This window comes from Telopea speciosissima, chromosome 6, assembly GCF_018873765.1.
Source record: "Telopea speciosissima isolate NSW1024214 ecotype Mountain lineage chromosome 6, Tspe_v1, whole genome shotgun sequence".
NCBI lineage: Eukaryota > Viridiplantae > Streptophyta > Magnoliopsida > Proteales > Proteaceae > Telopea > Telopea speciosissima.
The window spans coordinates 49367497-49385944 of NC_057921.1; the positions used below are offsets into that span (position 1 = coordinate 49367497).

Genomic DNA, 18448 nt, shown 5'->3' on the forward strand with positions numbered 1-18448 from the left:
TGTTAGTGGATATGTAAACATTCTCCCAAACATTAAATATGGAAATTAAATCTTACTTCACCTCCATCCAAAATATCATTGAGAACATAATTTAGTTTCTAACTTCTCTATATTTTGATCCCTTATATTCTCACATTTCTTTACATTAAAACTCTACTTCAAATTTTTAATTATTTATGCAGGTACCATTAATGAACATGTGCACAATTGCTATTTAAGTAAGGGTAAGATGGTAAAATCAATAAAATTAGAAACAAAGCCTCCCTTTTACCCATCTCTCTCTCTCTCTCTCTCTCTCTCTCTCTCTTAACGACCAAGTAGAGATCTCTTGTCCATAATATATATTATATTATACTATATTACATATATAAATAACATATATTATAAAAAATAGTATATATATATATATATATATATTATACATAATATAATATTATAATATATAATAAATACTATATAATATAATACATACTATATCATTATATTATATATAATATTATATACAATGCATATTATATTATATATTATTATAAAATATAATATAATATAAAAGGAAGGATTTTGTTTTATATATATATATATATATATTATAAATAATATTTTTATAATGCATAATATTATATTATATATAATAATATATAATGTGGGGAGAAAGATGGGTGAAGGGGGAATCCCTTCACCCACCAATTAAAATTATTTACACATAAGTAGTTACCAAACGATTTCCCATTCTTTACTCTATTATGTCTAATGGTTATCAAACGATTTCCAATTTTTGATAAAAAAAATGTTTTTCATTAATGATATTTTTAAAAAAAATAGCTCATAAACAAAAACAAATGTGATAGCAAAGAGACCTTCAATTAAAAGTTTCTTTTATAATTTATTTTCCAAATAATGTACATGCCACCCATGTATACCTTACAGTGACACTCTCTCCTCTCTGACAAAGGGGCCCTTGGTAGCCTAACAATGCAACACCTTCTCCTATGCTCCATTGGTTGGACATGGAGATTCCATGTCATCCTGTATAGTGTAGATCCCCCCTCCCCTCTCATTTTACTACCATTGAAAATTATATTATACAATTTGATCGCATGGCCTCTACACTAGCACAAGGGCCAATGAGGGAATCTGCAAGGGCATCGATTGGGGGGTTCATTTTGGTGAGGGTAGGGCAATCATTTTAGGGGGCTATGTCTCGCTGCAGGGCCACACAATAAGGCAACATTCTTTTTTCTATATTTTCACGAAGCGACTATATCATATATGCTAACACCTTCCTTAATTTTTTTTATTTCTCTCCCTCTTGTGAAATAACATATCTACTCCTATTGTGGGAGATCACTATAGCGAACTCAATCCCTATATGCACTTTCTTTTTTGGGTAGAAGCCTTAATGCCTTGCATTCACTTCACTCCATTCCTTTCACCATTTAGTAATTATTTTGATCATAATATTACTTGGACTACAGTGAGATGCCTTTTACTGATACATGATTGGACAGGAAAGTATCCTGTTATGAGATTAGCCGACCTAGAGAAGTACAGACAAAATCCATAAATAGAAAGTATTCTTTGGTGAAGGCTCATACACTCGTTGAAGGTTGAGACTTGAGAGGGAGAAGAGAGCTCTCTAAAGCCTCAACTCTTTTCTTCTTTTTCTTTTTCTTCTTCTTCTTCTTGTTCTTCTTCTCTCTCCCCTCACCCCCCCCCCCCCCCTTTTCCACTCCCCTTCTCTCACTCTCCCCTCGCCCCTAACCTCTCTCCCTCCTTCCCTCTCGATCGTGGCACGAATTGGGTTTGAAATCAAGGGATCTTCTGAGGTTGCGGAGCGGCTATGGATTCAGGGACTCGGGAGTCAGGTCAGGCCGTGGCGACAGCTGAGGAAGAGTCTCTGAAAAGGAATACCGATTGTGTTTATTTCCTTGCATCGCCTTTGACCTGCAAAAAGGTGCGATTTCTTAATTTTTATTTGGGTTTTTGAATCTTGTTGTTTGTTAGGGTTTTTAGTTTTTAGGGTTTCATGGGTTTTCCTTGGATTGACTATTGAATCGTCTTGATAAGAGTCGGTTGATTAACTGGTTCTGTTTTGGATCTCGATTACAGAAGGCGGCGGTGTTTTCTTATTTTGTTCGAGTTCCCCCCTCCCTCCCGATTGAATATTGAATTGTTTTTCTTCTCTTTTCTTTTCTTTTTCTTTTGCTTGATTAAGTTTTTTGTAACTAGAAAACCTGAGCTTGGATTCGTGAAAAATTAGATTTTGGTTATGGAAACTTTGTGTTTCAGGTTGTGGGCAGGTAGAGTATTTTCTATCCTGTCTATAGTTTAGCTTGCAGAAGACATGGAATTTTTTGTGTGGAAACGGTATGAATTATACTGTTCTTTTTGCCATAAGTCGTCTGGACAATTGGTGAATAAGATTGAAATTTGATCTTTCAGACAATTCTGGAGAAAACATTTGACTGTTAATTCTGTTGGATCTAAATTATTCTATGTAAGATTTGTTTGGATCCAATTTTATTGTGCTTTTGTTTGGGAGTTCAAAAACCCTGACTAGAAGTAGTAAATTAACACGAAGAGCCATTTGTGGGAACTTTTGACACTTAAAGCATGGCTGTTTTGCGAAGTGAGTTTTCCTTAGTCTGCATGGGCTGGGATTCATCATAGTGGGGAATTTTTCTTTTTCTTTTTTTCTTTTTTAATCAAGAACCATCATTGTCTTTTGATTTGCATCCTTTGTTTGATGTGACCAGATTTAAATTGTGTACCCTTCCTTGCTCCTATGTAAAGATTGGCTTATTATTGGAAGCATGATTATGTAGAATTGTTGTCCCTCCTCCAACACAAATTTGACATCTTATTTCTAGAAATATCTATGTTAAAAGGGAGACAATGAAAAGGAACATCTTTTTCCTATCTATCAGATTTTTTTTTAAAACATTCTTTTTGGTTTGTTTTTCCATGATGTGATTGGGTGGAAGTTCAATTCTGCATATGGAAATTCTGAAGTCAATTCCCAAACTAGGATGTAATGGCATGAGAAAATTGCTTGTAATGGTGAAATCTAATTATCAGGTAAGTAATTAATTTTACGGGAATACTCAAACGTTAGGGGCCATATTGCAATTGCTTCTGTAAACCTCTAATTGCTTTTTATGGAAATTCGTAGATGATGAAATTTTAAAATTTTGCACTTCTAGAGTGGAAAATTAAAACTAGGTCCAGATAGTCCAAAGTGAAAAGTAATGACAAGTCTTTGCCTCTTTTAGGATAAGTTATCAACTAAACATGTATGGTGAAGTGCATATAGTTAAATGAATGTGACAGTTGCTAGAAAGTGACAGTTGTCATATTTATTCTTTCCTTTTTTTTTAATTGGGGATAAGAGCAGACATATTTGTTGATGAGCAAGAGGTATGCAATCCCACTATGAAAATATACACAAGGCCTGCTTCTGCTCAGTTCCATGAGGGTGGATTTAAGTTGGTCCTGACTTTAGGCATGTTTGAACAAAGTGGCCTGCCCTCATACTTGAACACATGTATCCACATTGGCAGCTCAAGCTCTCGAAATTCAAATTAAGAGAGAGTGATCTCTGAGCTGGTGGGGTGCGGAGCCAGCCAATGGGTAGGGCAGGGGACGATTCATCAATTGATGGGAGAGAGAGATGGTGTAACCTACGGCGCCAAGCCAGGGACCTTTTTCCCCTTAAGTTAAAAAAACCAAAGCGTATGATGTGTCTTGTCATTGATCATCTTCCTGTAAAGACTGGAATCAGTCTGGCAAATATCTTTAAGACAACAGAAAAGTGAGGACTTTTATTCGTTAATGAAGGATATGTAATTGGTGGGATTGCAATTTGTCCTAATTGTTTGTAGACTAAATAATCTGATTTTAAGTTGTCTTGCATGGGGCCTTAGATGGCAGATTGGGTTTACTCTCTGTCTCTCTCTCTCTCTCAATGAATTGCAAGGCTTGTGGTTATTGTAGAATCACAGAGACATTAAAAATGTTGTGACTTACTTGGAAGGTAAATTTGATAATTTGGGAAACAGAATAGAAGTATAAATACACACTACTAAATGTTTATATTTTTCTTTTCTTTTTACTATTATATATTTGAAATTTCCTTATAAAATGAGAATGAAAAATGGAATAGAGAAATGTACTTGCTTCTAGGCATCAAAAATAGTTTTTTTTCTTCTATTTAATATTAAAGTTTATAGGGGTTAAAACTGTTCTGTTAGGAAGATGCCATTGTATTTGTTGTTGCTGTTAAAAAAATTGGGATACTGGGCTATGGGTAACAGATTATGGTTTATGCATTAAACAATTCGTAAAAATTTTTAATAAGAAAACTGGTTTTGGTTAACGAGAAGCATCATAAGAATGGGCTTCAGATGTGGAGGAAATGTTGTTGAGAGGGGAGTTTTTAGGGGGGGGGGGTTGTGGGGAGGGAAGAAGCTTCTCACGCAAATCAATATGTTAGTGTTTGAAACATTGCACTTGTATGACTAAGTAATATTTGGTCAAAATGAGCTGAGCCTGAATGAATGCATAAAAAAATATTATGCAAAGGAAAATTGTGGGTAGCTTTTAGCAATGTGCACAGGGAATGAACAATGTTATATGGAAATATTACAATATGTCTTTTGAATCAGGGAGTCTAATCCCTTTTATATTTTTTTCCTGTAGCAGTAATTATAATGTACACCTTGTTTACCAGATCATTATCACACACTTTGGTACCTTTGTATTATCTAATATAGTACTATTCACTCGTGAAATAATAATAATTATGACTGTAAAAACACTTTCCATTTGTTCTCATCACAGTTTCCCTTTTGTTGTGAATTATAATTTTGGAGTTCTCGATTGCAGGCCATGCACTTTGATGAATTATTATGTCTTTCTTGGTGTCTTAAAAAGTCTAGAAAATTATCTGTCTTCTTGATGAGTTCTCATCCTAAGCAATCTTTCTTTCGCTGAACCATTTCAATGAGTGTCAATCATGTGGGTTTCATGGCTTTAAGCCATTATGAATTTATTTAACCATGATCTTTGTTGCCTCTGATTATCATAGTGACAGTCGTTCTTATAACCCTTGCCTTTCCCTTTTTCCTTTCATGTAGGGAAATGAATGTGAATATCGCCATAGCGAAGCTGCCAGGATTAACCCTAGGGATTGCTGGTACTGGATGAACGGTAACTGCTTGAATCCAAAATGTGCATTCCGGCACCCGGTGAGTCTTTTTGTCCTAATATGTCTTTTGGATTGAGAAGGACAAATAAACATGTGGTTTCTAATTCTTTATAATCATCTTTTGCTTTCATCCAAATGTGAGTTCTATGCCTAATATTCTGTTTTCAGCCACTTGATGGCTTGATAGGAACTCCAGGAGCACCTTCAGTGGGAAACCCCTCTATGCCGCCTTTGCAAAATGTAGCATCACAAGTGCCTCCAGGCCATACTCTTGCTTATAGCTTGGGTAAACAACCTGTTCCCTGCTATTACTTTCAGAAGGGGCTTTGTTTGAAGGGTGACAAATGCACCTTCATACATGGCCCACAACCCATCAGTGATCCATCCGCACAGCAACAAACAACAAAAGTTTCCGCCACTGTTTCTGAGCCCCAGAATCGAAAGAAGACTTTTGTGGGCCTCCAAAGGTGTACTCAACAGCAGATTGCCCTAGAAAACATTGCCAAGACAGTTCAAGTTCCACTACCACCAAAGCAAGTTATGAATATTGAAACCTCAGTGCCAAATAATGGTGTAGTTAAGAGAAAAATACTGTCACTTAATGCATTGGATGATGAGCGTCTTAAATATGTAACACCAAATGTTCCTCCTATTGCTGGTGGGAATTCTTTACTAAGGTCCCAGCATAGTCGCCAGGCTCAGGCATTTGATGATCGCTTTCTTCAGAATGGTAAGGAGGCTGATGAGTTAAGGGAATCCTCTCCTGGTTTTGATGTTCTTGTTAATAATGGACTCAGGGATTCTGAGTACTGTCAAACTGGAGACGAGTACAAAAGAACAGCCAGCCATGAGGGAAGGCGTTTGAACTCTGGGAATGATTTTGAATATGACCGTTCAGTTGATTATGCTCCGGTTGCTAAATTTGACCAAGAACCATATGATGATCCATGTGGCTATGATCCATATGGGCAGATGCAAGATCAGTTTGCTTCGGAACAGCGAAGGGCTTCATCTGAGTGGATATCAAAAAGGCCATCTATGCCTGAAAAGAGAGGATACCCTAGAGTTGGGAAGCTGGATCAGATTGCTGAGTCAGATCTGCGCCATCGGCTATCGAAGCAGAGGAGGGTCAATGATTCAAGGTCGGCAGTTAGCCCTGACCATCGTCGTGGTGACGTTCATCGGAGGAATGACCGTGATCGTCACATTCAGGATCAGAGAAACCGGGGTCACTCTTGGAGAGATTCACGCCATATGCCTCATGAGAGTTCTAGAAGCAATCGGCTGCATTGTCGACTCACGCTTCCTAGGAGATTTTCACCGGACAGCAATCATAATGACTCGCATCCAGGGAGGGAAATGGATAGAGGAAGAAACCGTGCCCGATTGTCACCAGACAGGCCTTCAATATCCCCCCACGAGGGAAGGCACCAAGACAGAATTAAATGGCGAGGCGAGGATGACTTTGGAGAGGCCAGAAATACTAGGGGGGCCCTCAACAGAAGAGATGGGGTGGATTATAACACTTCAGGTGTTACTGGTCCGAAAAGCTTTACTGCGCTGAAAAGTGCAAAGGTCTCAGAGTGCACTGAAGGTCGGCATGCAAAGGTTCGACAGGTCTCGCCCCTGAAGGAGCAGAAAAACTTGAAGATGGGAAAACTAGTGGGCTATCAAGAATCTGAAGGTTCACTTTCTTTTGAGGGCCCAAAGCCTTTGAGTGAGATTTTGAAGAGAAAGAGAGAAGCAGAAACAGCATCTTCTGGGAATAGCACAGTTTCACGAAATGGAGAGGTAGATAGCCCAAGAGAGAGTGGGGAAATCATCACAGGCAGCCCAGGGACGTCAGAAGTTACAGAGACAGAGATTGTTCAGACCTCAGAGCCTGCGAAAGAAGCCAATCATCAGACTCAGTCGGGTGGTAAGGAAGAATCCAGGTCCTCGAATGCTGATCTAGTGAAAGCTGCTGGGGACAATGAAGGTCAGATCTATTCAGAAGGTGATAATGTGGTTCACAAAGGTGACTCTTCGGATGCTCAGAGGGGGACTGAGCTTGAGACAGAAAATGCAATTATGTTTGATGATCCAATGGAAGATCAAGAGCTCGAAAACTTTGATCACAGGGATGGAGATTATGACTATGAGCAGGCCGACGGTGGGGATGATGAAAATGTGGATCCAGAAGAAGAGTACTTTGATGATGAAGACGGGGATGACTTTGCAAAGAGAATCGGTGTCTTGTTTTCTTAGGAGAGGACAGCCGAAAGGCCGGGGGGGGTGTTGGGGAGGGGGTGTTTGTCATTTTTTGGTGTTGCAAGAGCCCATAGGACTTACTGGTTTCTATTTGCAGGAGCCATTGTATGATGCAGCTGTTGTTTCTGCATTACAGTAAAGAAGCCTTGTTGTATTAATCAAAGCCTGTTTTTGTATTTAACATTGAGCTAATCCAAATTTCTTTCCTTCGGGTGTGGCTCTCATGGTGCTGCCTACTAGATATTCTTCTGTTAGGATTAGTCATGTCTGTTATTTTGAATGCTTAATCATGTCTCCCTAAGCTGATAACCTACTTGAGAAGAAAGGAACTTTGGAACCTTTGGATGTCTCTTATTTTGGATGCTTGGTTTTGCTTAAACTGTCTTTTATTTACTGTCACATCCCGGGCTATTTGGGAAAAGCAGAAACGCCTGACAATCTGTCCTAAAACTTGCTTCAGATTAAAGATTAAAGAGCCTTCGACTCGAGTTCTCCACCACAGCCCACAGGGCCACAGGCAACTCATACAAACTCTTCTCCATCTCCCACAAATATGAATTTTGAATAACCCTAATTGCTTTTTAACTGATTAGTGATGGGAGTTTCTCAAAGAATTCACCAAGGTTGGTGAACTTTGTAGAGTTAACCACTTGGCATGTGGCAAGAAATGAAGGGCATCGGTACATCCACGATATAGAGGATCTTGTATTGATCTCTTGTTTTTTTTGTAAGAAGATAATTTATTAATTAAAAATGTCTAGGGAAAGATACATTACAAGCATCATAAGAACACCAAGCAGAAATAAAAGAAGGAAAAGAGTTGGTCTACTTAGGTCAAATCATGGTTTAAAAGTTACCAAAAAAAAATGATAAAAATGTTACATAAAATTTGACCAATGAAACGAGTGAAGTCCTATATGTTATGGACCCACCTAAATGTTGATAAGTTATTTGCCAAGTGGCATGTTGAAAATTTTGCAAGTTCACCACTCTTGAACAAAGAACGTCTGTTCTTAATTAGAAACGTTCTTTTGCATTTCTGGTCTGGAACGGTGTTCTGAGATAAAAAATAACCGTTTGGTAACGGTCTCAAAAACGTCGTTCAGAACGAAAATGGTGTTTGGTAAAACCTGTTTTTTCTTATTTGATATTAATTACAATAATGCCATTTCTTTGTCAATTATAGCAAAAAAAGACTTATAAAATCCTTTTCTATTACCAACCTTAGCATAAAATTAAAATATCTCATTAACATAACCAAAGTAAGTATAAATATATGTCAAATTTCAAAGATGCCATTAAAATTGGGTTCTTGTATGGATTAGTGCCATAATTGACTATGCTATGAACAGTTGAATAAAGAGGGCCTTGGTGGACTCGAACCACCATCCTCTTGGAACATACTCATGTTCCAAGTGCTCTACCAATTTGAGCTAAAGACCCATCAAGTTGTCAATAAATTAATACAACAGATTAAACCAAATTATATTCTCCGTTCTTTTTTTGAATTAATTTGCAATGAATGAATTTTAATGACCCAAGAAGCACCAAAAGAAATAATTCAACGAAGCTGTGGAAAGGGAAAGCGTTTTTACCCCCATCAAGCTGATGAGAGAACCACCAGATAAGGCAATGGCAAAAAACCCCCTCTTCTTCATTGATATCTCACATAATTCAGCCATATAGTCAGCCAAATCGGTGGCAAGTTCCTCCACATTTTCATGAACTCTCAACTCCCCTCCCTCCTTGGGACCCCAGACATTGCCATTGTTCTTCAAGAGTCTATGGAAAAAGGCCCAAAACTATAGTCTGATCTCTTTTCTTCTCCCATCCTAAACATTTCTTAAACCAGATTAGCAACTACAGAAAGTTCAAAGTTCAAACTGGCTCCAGCAAATAGAAAGAGATAACAGATAATAGTTCAATTGTTACCCCAACTCAGAAAAGTTTAAGCCCCAACCAAGAAACACCACAACAAAGAAGTGCATTACATTTGGTTAGCTGAACACAGAAAATTCGAAACAACTACCCTGTTGAAGACTAGAGCTCAGTTCTTGCTAGAATTTTAGATAAAATGCCTTTTTCTTATCTCACCTTGTTCTACTATACAAAGATGTGAAATTTAGCCAGACTTAAGGAAACAAATGGAACATTACCATAGGCTCTGTTGGTATCATAGGGATACTGTACAGAGTGCTCTGTTGTCACGACAGTACTTAAAATTGCATTAGACACAAATGGAACATTACCATAGGCTTTCTTAGAATTTGAGTAGGCCATATATTTCACCTCACAATATCTGCTTCATCAAAGCCTAATAATCAGTTCATTTTAGAGAAGAGAATCTCAAAATGCCTAACTTTTTATGCTTAAAATCTACTGTACAAAGTGCCCGGTTGTCAACTCCTCCTTCACTCTCCCAATCTCAAATTCCACAACTATTAAAGGGAAACTACAAAAGTCATCCCCCAAAGTTGGAGGGTCAGCTTCAATCAATCCCCACAAGGGCCACAACCACTACCCCACCCCTCCAAAAAAACAAAGAGTCAACTAGGATCTAAAACACCCAAGACATCATGGATTTTAAGGGTAACTGTGTTCGTCTTTGTCACATATTAGATCCCTTTATCAAACAAATCGATTTACTCAAATTGAAAAAAGGGAATAGAGAGATCTGATTACCAAATCAAATCAAACTTTCACAACTTAAAGTGGGTTTGCTGGAAGTCTAAGAAGGTAAATGAACATTCAAGTTATTTTATATGCAAGAGCAGCAATATGAAATAAGGTTCAACAGAGATTAGAGACATCAACACACATATGCATGATGAGTAAGGAGGTGCAACATCAAATTAACAAAACAAAAAATTAATACCTAGAACAGAGAATAAAATCCATAAATTGTATACCTAGAACAGAGAATACCTAAAATCAATTTTTCTTCAAAAAGTCCCTGAAGCCCATACCTTTTCAATTGAGGGGTGCTGATTAAAGGGATGTTGATCCAATTCCTGAGACAAAATGGGGAAAAATTGCATAAATCGTCAGAGAGAGCGACACAGAGACAGTGAGAGGGGGAGTATGAGAGGGAGAGAGAGAGACAGAGAGAGGGAAAGAGCGAGAGAACGACACACAGACAGTGAGGGAGAGTATGAGAGGGAGAGAGAAAGACAGAGAAAGGGAAAGAGCGAGAGAGAGATGCAGAGAGATGCAGAGAGTGCGAGAGAGAGAGAGAGACAGAGAGAGGGAAATAGCGAGAGAGAGATGCAGAGACTGCGAGAGATAGAGAGAGAGAGAGAGAGAGAGAGAGAGAGAAAGATCTGACCTTCGGGTTGCAGAGCGAGATCTGCTTCTTCTTCTCCAAACTTCCACGGGCAAGAGACCTCTTCCTTCCACACTTCTCCTCACGGGTTTTGTCTCAAAAATTCACGGGTTTCCTGAATTTTGTCCCCTTCCATTTGTTCTTGTTCTTTGCAGAGAGACGGTCTGTAAAGAACGTTCTTTTGGTGATAATAACCTCCGGTTCATTCTAAAAGAACGAAAAAACGAACCACACAATCAAACGCATTTTGATGTTTTTTTGTTCTTTTAGAACAAAAGAACTGTTCTGAACGGCGTTCTAAACATTACCAAACGCATCCTAAGAGTCTTGAGTCCAATTATAATGTCAAATCACGAAGTGATTCATTCTTCACCACCCTAGGTAACAAAAATCTTTCACGTAAATTCTATCCTAATAAAACAATAGACTAAGTTTTCCTTCGGATGGGTGGGAGAGGCTGAGAGGGTATCACACACAACCTTAGGGGTATTATTGACTCCGTCCAATAGGAGAGATGTTTATTGACCCTGGAATGGTGGTTGACCCTTCAGACACCAGTGTAAGAAAAGTTTATCCTAAATCATGATAATACAATAATTGATTTATGTCTCTCTCTCTCTCCTCAAATTCAAATTCCGTCACATCATCGGGCAGCTTCCTTCTTCCTAAAAAAATTTACTAACCAATACAGAAATACAACATCTTAAAATTGGAACCTGACTGACTGTTTAATAAGGGGTTTGGTTTTGAAAGGAAAAAAAAATGGATAATTTGTTTTTTTTTAGGTGGAAAATAGAAAAGATAACATTAAGCATAAGGTAATATACATCGTTCATAGCCTGACCATGTTTGGCCAGATTCCTAGCTATAGTTAAACATAAGGGATGTCTTATAAAATGGTAAGAAATGTCTTGAGACATGTCAGCTATATCAACAAGATCCTTTATAAGGTGCCAGGGCCAAGGACCTTTGATTGGAGATGGAAGAACGTCAATGATCTGTTTGTTTGAGCACCATATTTCTTTAATCTTCAACCCCATGCTGGTGGCATGCTTAAGTCCTTAACGAATTCCAAAAAGATCTGGTTCCAGAGAGTCAGAAGCGTGAATATAGCTTGCAGCAAAAAATGTGAGCTTGCCGTCTGTCAAAAAGATATAGGACCATCCTGCCAAACTCAATCCAGGTATATGGTATCCTGCACAGATTAAGACAAGGAAATTGAACTTGAGTAAGTTTGTCAGGGCCCGACCCATTTAAGCAATTAGAAACCGAGCCTGATTAAACCAAGTTTTATTACATGAACATGGTAGATTAAACTTATTGGGTTATGATATGAGGATCATCCTAATTTGCAAGTGGAGTTATCAACCTGAATTTTTGCAGGTTTGGATTTGATTATATGGAAAGACAATCCCGGAACACAGCCGACCTCTGACCCTAAAGCTTTAGTTCCGCCCACCCAGTCGCCAATCACGTCTTTTATCCGCCTTTCTTTATTCCAGCAATGTCAATCGACATGAAGAAATCCACACTGTAATCCATGCCAATCCGGAAGAGGGAAATAGAAAACGCAAATAGACGAGTCTTAGTATGAATCTGTGGTTTCATGGCCCTTCAATTCAAATTCAATCTCAAATATAAGAATGAATGTCACTACATGGAATGTTATTTTAGATTTACAAGAACAGCTAATGTAAAACCAAGTCAATCCACTTGTTTTGTAATACTTTTTCTTATCTAAGTCGATCTAGGTAATGTTCCCTAATTTTTTTTATTAGAGGGAAAAGGATTCGTTTCTTCACTCTCTCTTGACATACTAAAAGCCTCATTGTCATCATCATTTGTCCTCGTGTGAATTCCTTTACACAGACACACTCTTTCTTCTTCATTAAAAACTTCTCCCATTTGATGGCTTGAAATCCACCCCTCCCATTCACTTCAAATTGTATATGGCATGTGGCTATTCTAGTTCTATACTTATCTATCCAACAGTCAGAATAACCACATCATCCCGCCACATGACTATAAATTGGTGAATCATATTGACAAACTTATCAGGTTGACCCCCGTATTAAGTAATTCTTGCAATGCAAATATGTCTTATGTAATACATACATTCAGAAAGAGAAAAAAATACACATGTGAAATATTGGTACTTATAGTACATAAAAAGAAAAAGAAAAAGTTTTATGTCCGGGAGTGTGGCCTACGCCTCTCAATATGAAAAGACATCACTGCCCCCTTTCCTAGGAGAGAGATAGACACATGGGAGTACTGGCATAGGCTACTATCGGACAAAAAGATATTTCCCTAAAAATAATTAGGGCAAGAGTTTCTTCGGACCCCTGTTTGCAATTTGGGATGATTGGGAGGGTAAGATTTTGAGCCATCAACTATGTAGTTTAATGGTGGAAAGAGAGTGTGAGCCGATTGTTTGTGAGGGAGTGTGTGATACAACGACATTGTACAGTTTCTTTTCCAAAATACATAATAAAAATTTGAGAGAGCATCTCTGTGGGGGATTCACATTGGAAAGAGAGACACGGAGAGAGGAAGCCCTCCGCCATATAAAACATTATCCCTAAATTTTTAAGTAGTTATAGCTTCAAATGTTTAGACTTGGGTTCCACCCCTACACCTAAAATTTTTAATCAGTTGAAGCAAAAAATCTTTGGTTTCAAGTGTTTTTTTTTTAAAAAAAAAATTTGGGGGTATAACTTTGGCTTCTAGATGGGATATTAAAATTATGGGATAAAGATACTACGCTACCCTTGTACATACTATATTTTTTTTTTGGAATACGTACTGAGAAAGTATATATAATATTAAGAAGAGAATTATTTACATCCTATAGAATTTCTTCCCCTTAGCATCATTTCGTAAGATTCTCAAAAGTGTTGTCGAACGACTATCTATACAAAGGTGAATTTCCTTACATGAGTTGAGGAAGCCTGCCAAGAAGTCAGCATAGGCATTAACCTCACGCACATGATACATAAAAACATAGCTCCGAAAACCATTAGGCAAGTCTCGTATCTCATCAACCAAGCCAATGCAATGCCATGGAATTTGCTATTGACCTCTAATCATGTGCACCGCGACCAACGAATCAGACCTCACCTGGATCTGTGGAACTAACACTATTTAGAGGAAGGTTTATTTTCTTCACCACTTACCCTCCGTCCTATTTTGGAAGATATTACTTATCTTTTTTCTTGTTTGGAAACATGTAGATTTCTTTTTGTTCCGAGGGAGATTAACAGCTTGGCTGACTTCCTGGCAAGGAAGGCCTTATCGGTGACATGTACAATAGTATGACCCATTTTCGATCCATGGATCTTGGAGTTATGTAATCTTCAACCATGAGCTTTCACATTACTAACCAAAAAACAACCCTGACATTTCTTTCTTTTATTTTAACCATATATGGATGATACCATTTTCCAACCCCTCATTGATTGTATTATGCAGATTTTCTTTTACACTGATCTTGTAGGAAAGAAAAACATTTATAATTTATTATCATTTCCACCCTTCAACCTTCAATCTGGTCAGGAATTTATGAAAAAAAAAAACTGAACAAAAATTGAAAAAAGAAAGCAATCACAAACGAATCAAAATGATCCTGGCTTCTGGGTCCACCCATCCAAGCACTCCATCAACGGTGCCACAATCCTCCCATCACAGATAGCTGTATGGACGGCCTCGATCTGCTCTCCAGGGGACACCTTCCTAGTCCCACTTAACAGCTCAGTCTCAAGCACTGATCGGATAAACTTATAGGCCGGGTAGGACCGGCAGTCCACGATCCGGTTTGGAAGCGGTGCAGTTCCATTATCATATTTCGCACGTGCGATCATAATCTGTGGGTTCAACTGCTCCTTAAGTTCACTTTCGAAGAGCTTGATCCGTCCAAACACACTTGATTTGGGTGACACATCCATCTCTTCTGCTCCTAGTGAGTGTTCAACCAATACCTGCCGGAGCTTCTGCATCAGAGGGTAATCGGGTCGACATGGGTCATCTACGTAGGAGAAAACGGGTTCGTTCTCCACCACCTGGAGCAGGTCCTTCTCTGTGAACCGGCCCGGTAATGGCTTGCCATTTGGTCCAGTACTCAGTGTCTTCTTTGCCACCTGCAGACCATGGATTTGATTAATTGAAGGACGAAAATTCTATCCTCCCTAAGTTTTTGGTTTATTTATTGCTCAAGTTTACGCACCTGTGCGACGACTGTCTTAACGGTATGCCTTAGATTCTCCTCAAGGTGACGTAGATCGATGGCCTGGCACAACGCGGCTAAGTATGTCGCAGTCATGAGCTTTAGAATATGAAGCGCCTCAGCTGTCTTCCTTGCGGAAACCAAACCCAACGAGTTCACATCTTGGTTGTGCTGCTCAGCGCTTTGTACATGGGTCGTTACCGGATTAGCTAGATACTGCAACTCTGAAGTATAAGAAGCCATGGCAATCTCTGCACCCTTAAACCCGTAATCGAGACTAGGGTTTGGCCCGCCACTCAAGTTCGATGGTAACCCACCATTGTAGTAGTCGTTGACGAGTTCAGAGAATTGAGCGAACATCAGTTTCCCCATTGCCGCCACGGTGAGGCGAACGTTGTCCATGGCAACGCCGACTGGGGTTCCTTGGAAATTGCCTCCGTGGAGAGCCTTGTCACGAGCGACGTCGATTACTGGATTGTCGTTCACTGAGTTTATTTCTCGTTGGATCATTTGGGTAGCCACCCTTATCACCTCTATCTGTGATTTCAAAAAAAAAATGAGAAAAGTTCCATTTGGGACATTAATCGAACAGGTAGTGTGCGACTGTGCGTATGCTGTTCGGTACACGCCTACAGGGTCATAAGGGTATTGGCGACCATGTGTGCGGGATAAGGGGTATTTTAGGAAAAAGACTTTATTCAGAGCGGTGAAAGTCAACTTTTCCACATGTACACCATGTCTGCAGGGTTGAAAAAATCATGCTTATGTTTACCACAAAAAAAAAAGAAAAAATCATGCTTATGTTTGGGATTTGGGAGGATGAAAATCTCATCCTACCTTTTATCCCCCTTAGGCTCGTACATGAGTCCCACACCCCGCACGAACATAGAGTTTCTGGGCCCTAATGAGCCTTAGGTGGGTGATCCCAAGAAATTTGCAAAAATTTGATCATGAGACCTCACTTTTTGAGGCGGAGTGTCATGTTCCCTCCAAGCCAGCTTGGCTAACCCCTTGGGGTTGGTCAAAAGGGTCTTTCATTCAAAGTGTATGAACAGTACTGCTAACTCATTACCATCCGTACACGTGGCATAAATGACGCAACTTTAATCAATGTGATAATTTAGTACATACGTACCTGAGGACCCAACCACTGTGGAGATGTTCGGAGCGCGTATCTGTCCTGTTTCGGCTTCTGTAACGGGTTGAACTCGTGAAGCTTTTCCGCGTGTTTAATCAACGCGCTCCCGGCGAGTACATATTCCATCACAGCCGCTGCTTCCATCTGGCCCGGGTGGTGCTTTAACCGATGGGTTAACGGGTCGGTAAACTCCGGCTTCCCTTGCATTACCTCGCAAAACATCGCCGACATAATTTCCGAAAACACCGCAAGAATGTTTGCATCAAAGCATGCGATCGCACCGAGTGCCGCTCCGACCGAGGTCCCATTCACGATGGCAAGCCCTTCTTTGGGTTGCAATTCGAACGGTTTCTCTAACCCGACGCGAGTTAGCGCCTCTAACCCGGATATTAGTTCTCCTGAGGGCGTGCGGACGCGGGAGTTGGGACGACCAGTGACTACACCTGCGATGTAGGATAGCGGAACGAGGTCACCAGAGGCTGTGATGGTGCCACGTAAGGGGAGTAGTGGTGTGAGGCCTGCGTTGATGAGGTCTATGATGGTGTTGAGAATGTCCCATCTGATGCCAGAGTAGCCTTGCAAGAGTGTGTTGGTTCGCACGAGCATGGCCGCACGAACGATGTCACCGGGGAGTTCGTTGCCGTCACCGACAATGACACCGGCGTTTAAGAACCGGATCAGCTCACGTTGGAGGTCGACCCCCTGGTTGGTTCGTCGATGCGAAGTTGCACCGAATCCGGTTGTGACACCGTAAGTGTCAGTGCCTTTGCAAGATTGAGCCATTACCCAGTTGGAACTCTCGTCGACACGTGGTTTAGCGGCGGTCGAATCGAGACGGACTGTTACGTCCGGTTGACGACGGGCGACAGCGACTACATCAGCAACTCTGAGGCTCTGGCCTTGGAGAACGACCGAGTCGGATCGGGTGAACCGGTCCACCATTTGCTTCACCTCATCATAGTGGGAGCCTTGAAGCTCCTTGGCTGCCTTCGCCCAGTTCAAGGGATCTTCATCACACGTGTCGTTGGAGTATTTCACGGGGAAATGGACGCCGTTCTGGATTGGTTCTGCACTTGCAACCATTTTGAGCACGTGCAAGAGAGGATCGACGAGATGTAAGGGGGAGAGAGAGAGATTGAGGAGAAGGGAAGAGTGCTGAACTGAGAGAGAGGGAGAAGGGTTTTATATACGAGAGAGAGGGAAATGTAAGCCATGAAGGGATGGGAGAGAGATGAAGTGGATGAATCACAGCGGTTTCTTCTTTTAGTAAGTGATGGATGAATCATAGCGGTTGATTCCACTTACTTCATAGTCGTTGACACTAAGTTTGAGAGAGGGGGTTAGATCAGAGGAGGAGTTTGGTTCGGCTTCGAGAGATTTGTAGAATGACACGTGAGAGAGAGAGAGCCGGTAGTTGTCAACTTGTCATAGCCACATACATACAATTGTGTGTGGCGTGGGGTTTCATCTTCAACTGTCCTTCCCCTTTGGAATGCTCGCCCACTTGCTTCATCTACTTTCCTAACGCACATGCCACCTTACTCTCTTCTTTCTCTATTCAGCCTTAAGCAGCACATGCATCTTGGTCATGCTTATCCGACAACCAAAAAAAGTAACCAAGATTTAAATCCTCTCCAATTTTAATTTGGATCTTCTACTGCCCAGTTAGATACGGTGAGACGTGCAATGACCGATTTATCTCCATTTGGGCAAAGCGCTCGAGCAGGGGGTAAGGTAGTCATTGTGTGTCTCATCGTGTCTTTGCAGCACGGTTCTGCAGGTCAGCTCGGCAGTAGAGGATCTGGATCCCTCTAATTCTCCAATGGTGCACTATGATCTACGGTGTAGTTTCGGGTGGAGGTCGACATCAGGCACTTCGGACATCTAACGATCTGAGCTCATTGACTTCATTTGTTTTATTTTTTTTCGAGTTCAACACCGTTGGATGTTCGAGCTACCAACTTCTCTACCCTGAGCTACGTTACACTGCCATGCACTTTTAGGGAACTGAAGGAGATTTTTTTTCTATATAATCAGGGATTTAATACACGATTTTGGTTTAGAAGTATTTAGACTTATCTGTAGGGGATTTTTTGTTTGCGTATTTGGGTGTCCCACGGGACTAAGATTTTTCTATTGTCTCATAAGATTTTATTTGATTTCACAAATTTGTTTAGATTCATTTATAACTTATTTCATAATAGTGGTTGAAAATTTGGAAACCGAAATTCTATCAATATGGTCCATACTTTAATGGGAGGAAAGCGTAATTAATGATTTATGTATAGAACTCATGTGGACCTCTCTGTC

At 40.0% G+C, this 18448-nt stretch overlaps 2 protein-coding genes across 3 annotated transcripts; one reads left to right on the top strand and one right to left on the bottom strand.

Annotated features, from left to right (window-relative positions):
- The first annotated feature begins 1743 nt into the window (after positions 1-1743).
- LOC122664468 (zinc finger CCCH domain-containing protein 32) lies at positions 1744-7533 on the top strand. Its single transcript, XM_043860293.1, has 4 exons — positions 1744-1954; positions 5136-5246; positions 5375-7455; positions 7496-7533. Exons 1-3 carry the CDS (start codon positions 1841-1843, stop codon positions 7451-7453), a joined length of 2304 nt encoding a protein of 767 aa, XP_043716228.1. The 5' UTR covers positions 1744-1840; the 3' UTR covers positions 7454-7455; positions 7496-7533.
- LOC122664470 (phenylalanine ammonia-lyase-like) lies at positions 4923-17285 on the bottom strand. 2 transcript variants are annotated; one of them, XM_043860295.1, is made up of 4 exons: positions 16136-17285; positions 15001-15537; positions 14360-14914; positions 4923-4933 (listed from the first exon to the last, which is right to left on the bottom strand). In XM_043860295.1, the coding sequence occupies exons 1-3, from the start codon at positions 17219-17221 to the stop codon at positions 14393-14395; spliced, it is 2145 nt and encodes a 714-aa protein (XP_043716230.1). In that variant the 5' UTR covers positions 17222-17285; the 3' UTR covers positions 4923-4933; positions 14360-14392. The 2 variants fall into 2 exon arrangements, with proteins under 2 accessions (XP_043716230.1, XP_043716229.1); XM_043860294.1 differs by lacking the exon at positions 4923-4933 and having other exon boundaries at positions 14357-14914.
- Between the last annotated feature and the right edge of the window lie 1163 nt (positions 17286-18448).

Coding starts and splice junctions, on each gene's coding strand:
- LOC122664468 (XM_043860293.1), top strand. CDS start 1,841: ATGGATTCAGGGACTCGGGAGTCAGGTCAGGCCGTGGCGACAGCTGAG. Junction 1,955..5,135: donor CGCCTTTGACCTGCAAAAAG/GTGCGATTTCTT, acceptor CCTTTCATGTAG/GGAAATGAATGTGAATATCG. Junction 5,247..5,374: donor AATGTGCATTCCGGCACCCG/GTGAGTCTTTTT, acceptor TTCTGTTTTCAG/CCACTTGATGGCTTGATAGG.
- LOC122664470 (XM_043860295.1), bottom strand. CDS start 17,221: ATGGTTGCAAGTGCAGAACCAATCCAGAACGGCGTCCATTTCCCCGTG. Junction 15,538..16,135: donor CACAGTGGTTGGGTCCTCAG/GTACGTATGTAC, acceptor TTGAAATCACAG/ATAGAGGTGATAAGGGTGGC. Junction 14,915..15,000: donor TTAAGACAGTCGTCGCACAG/GTGCGTAAACTT, acceptor CATGGTCTGCAG/GTGGCAAAGAAGACACTGAG.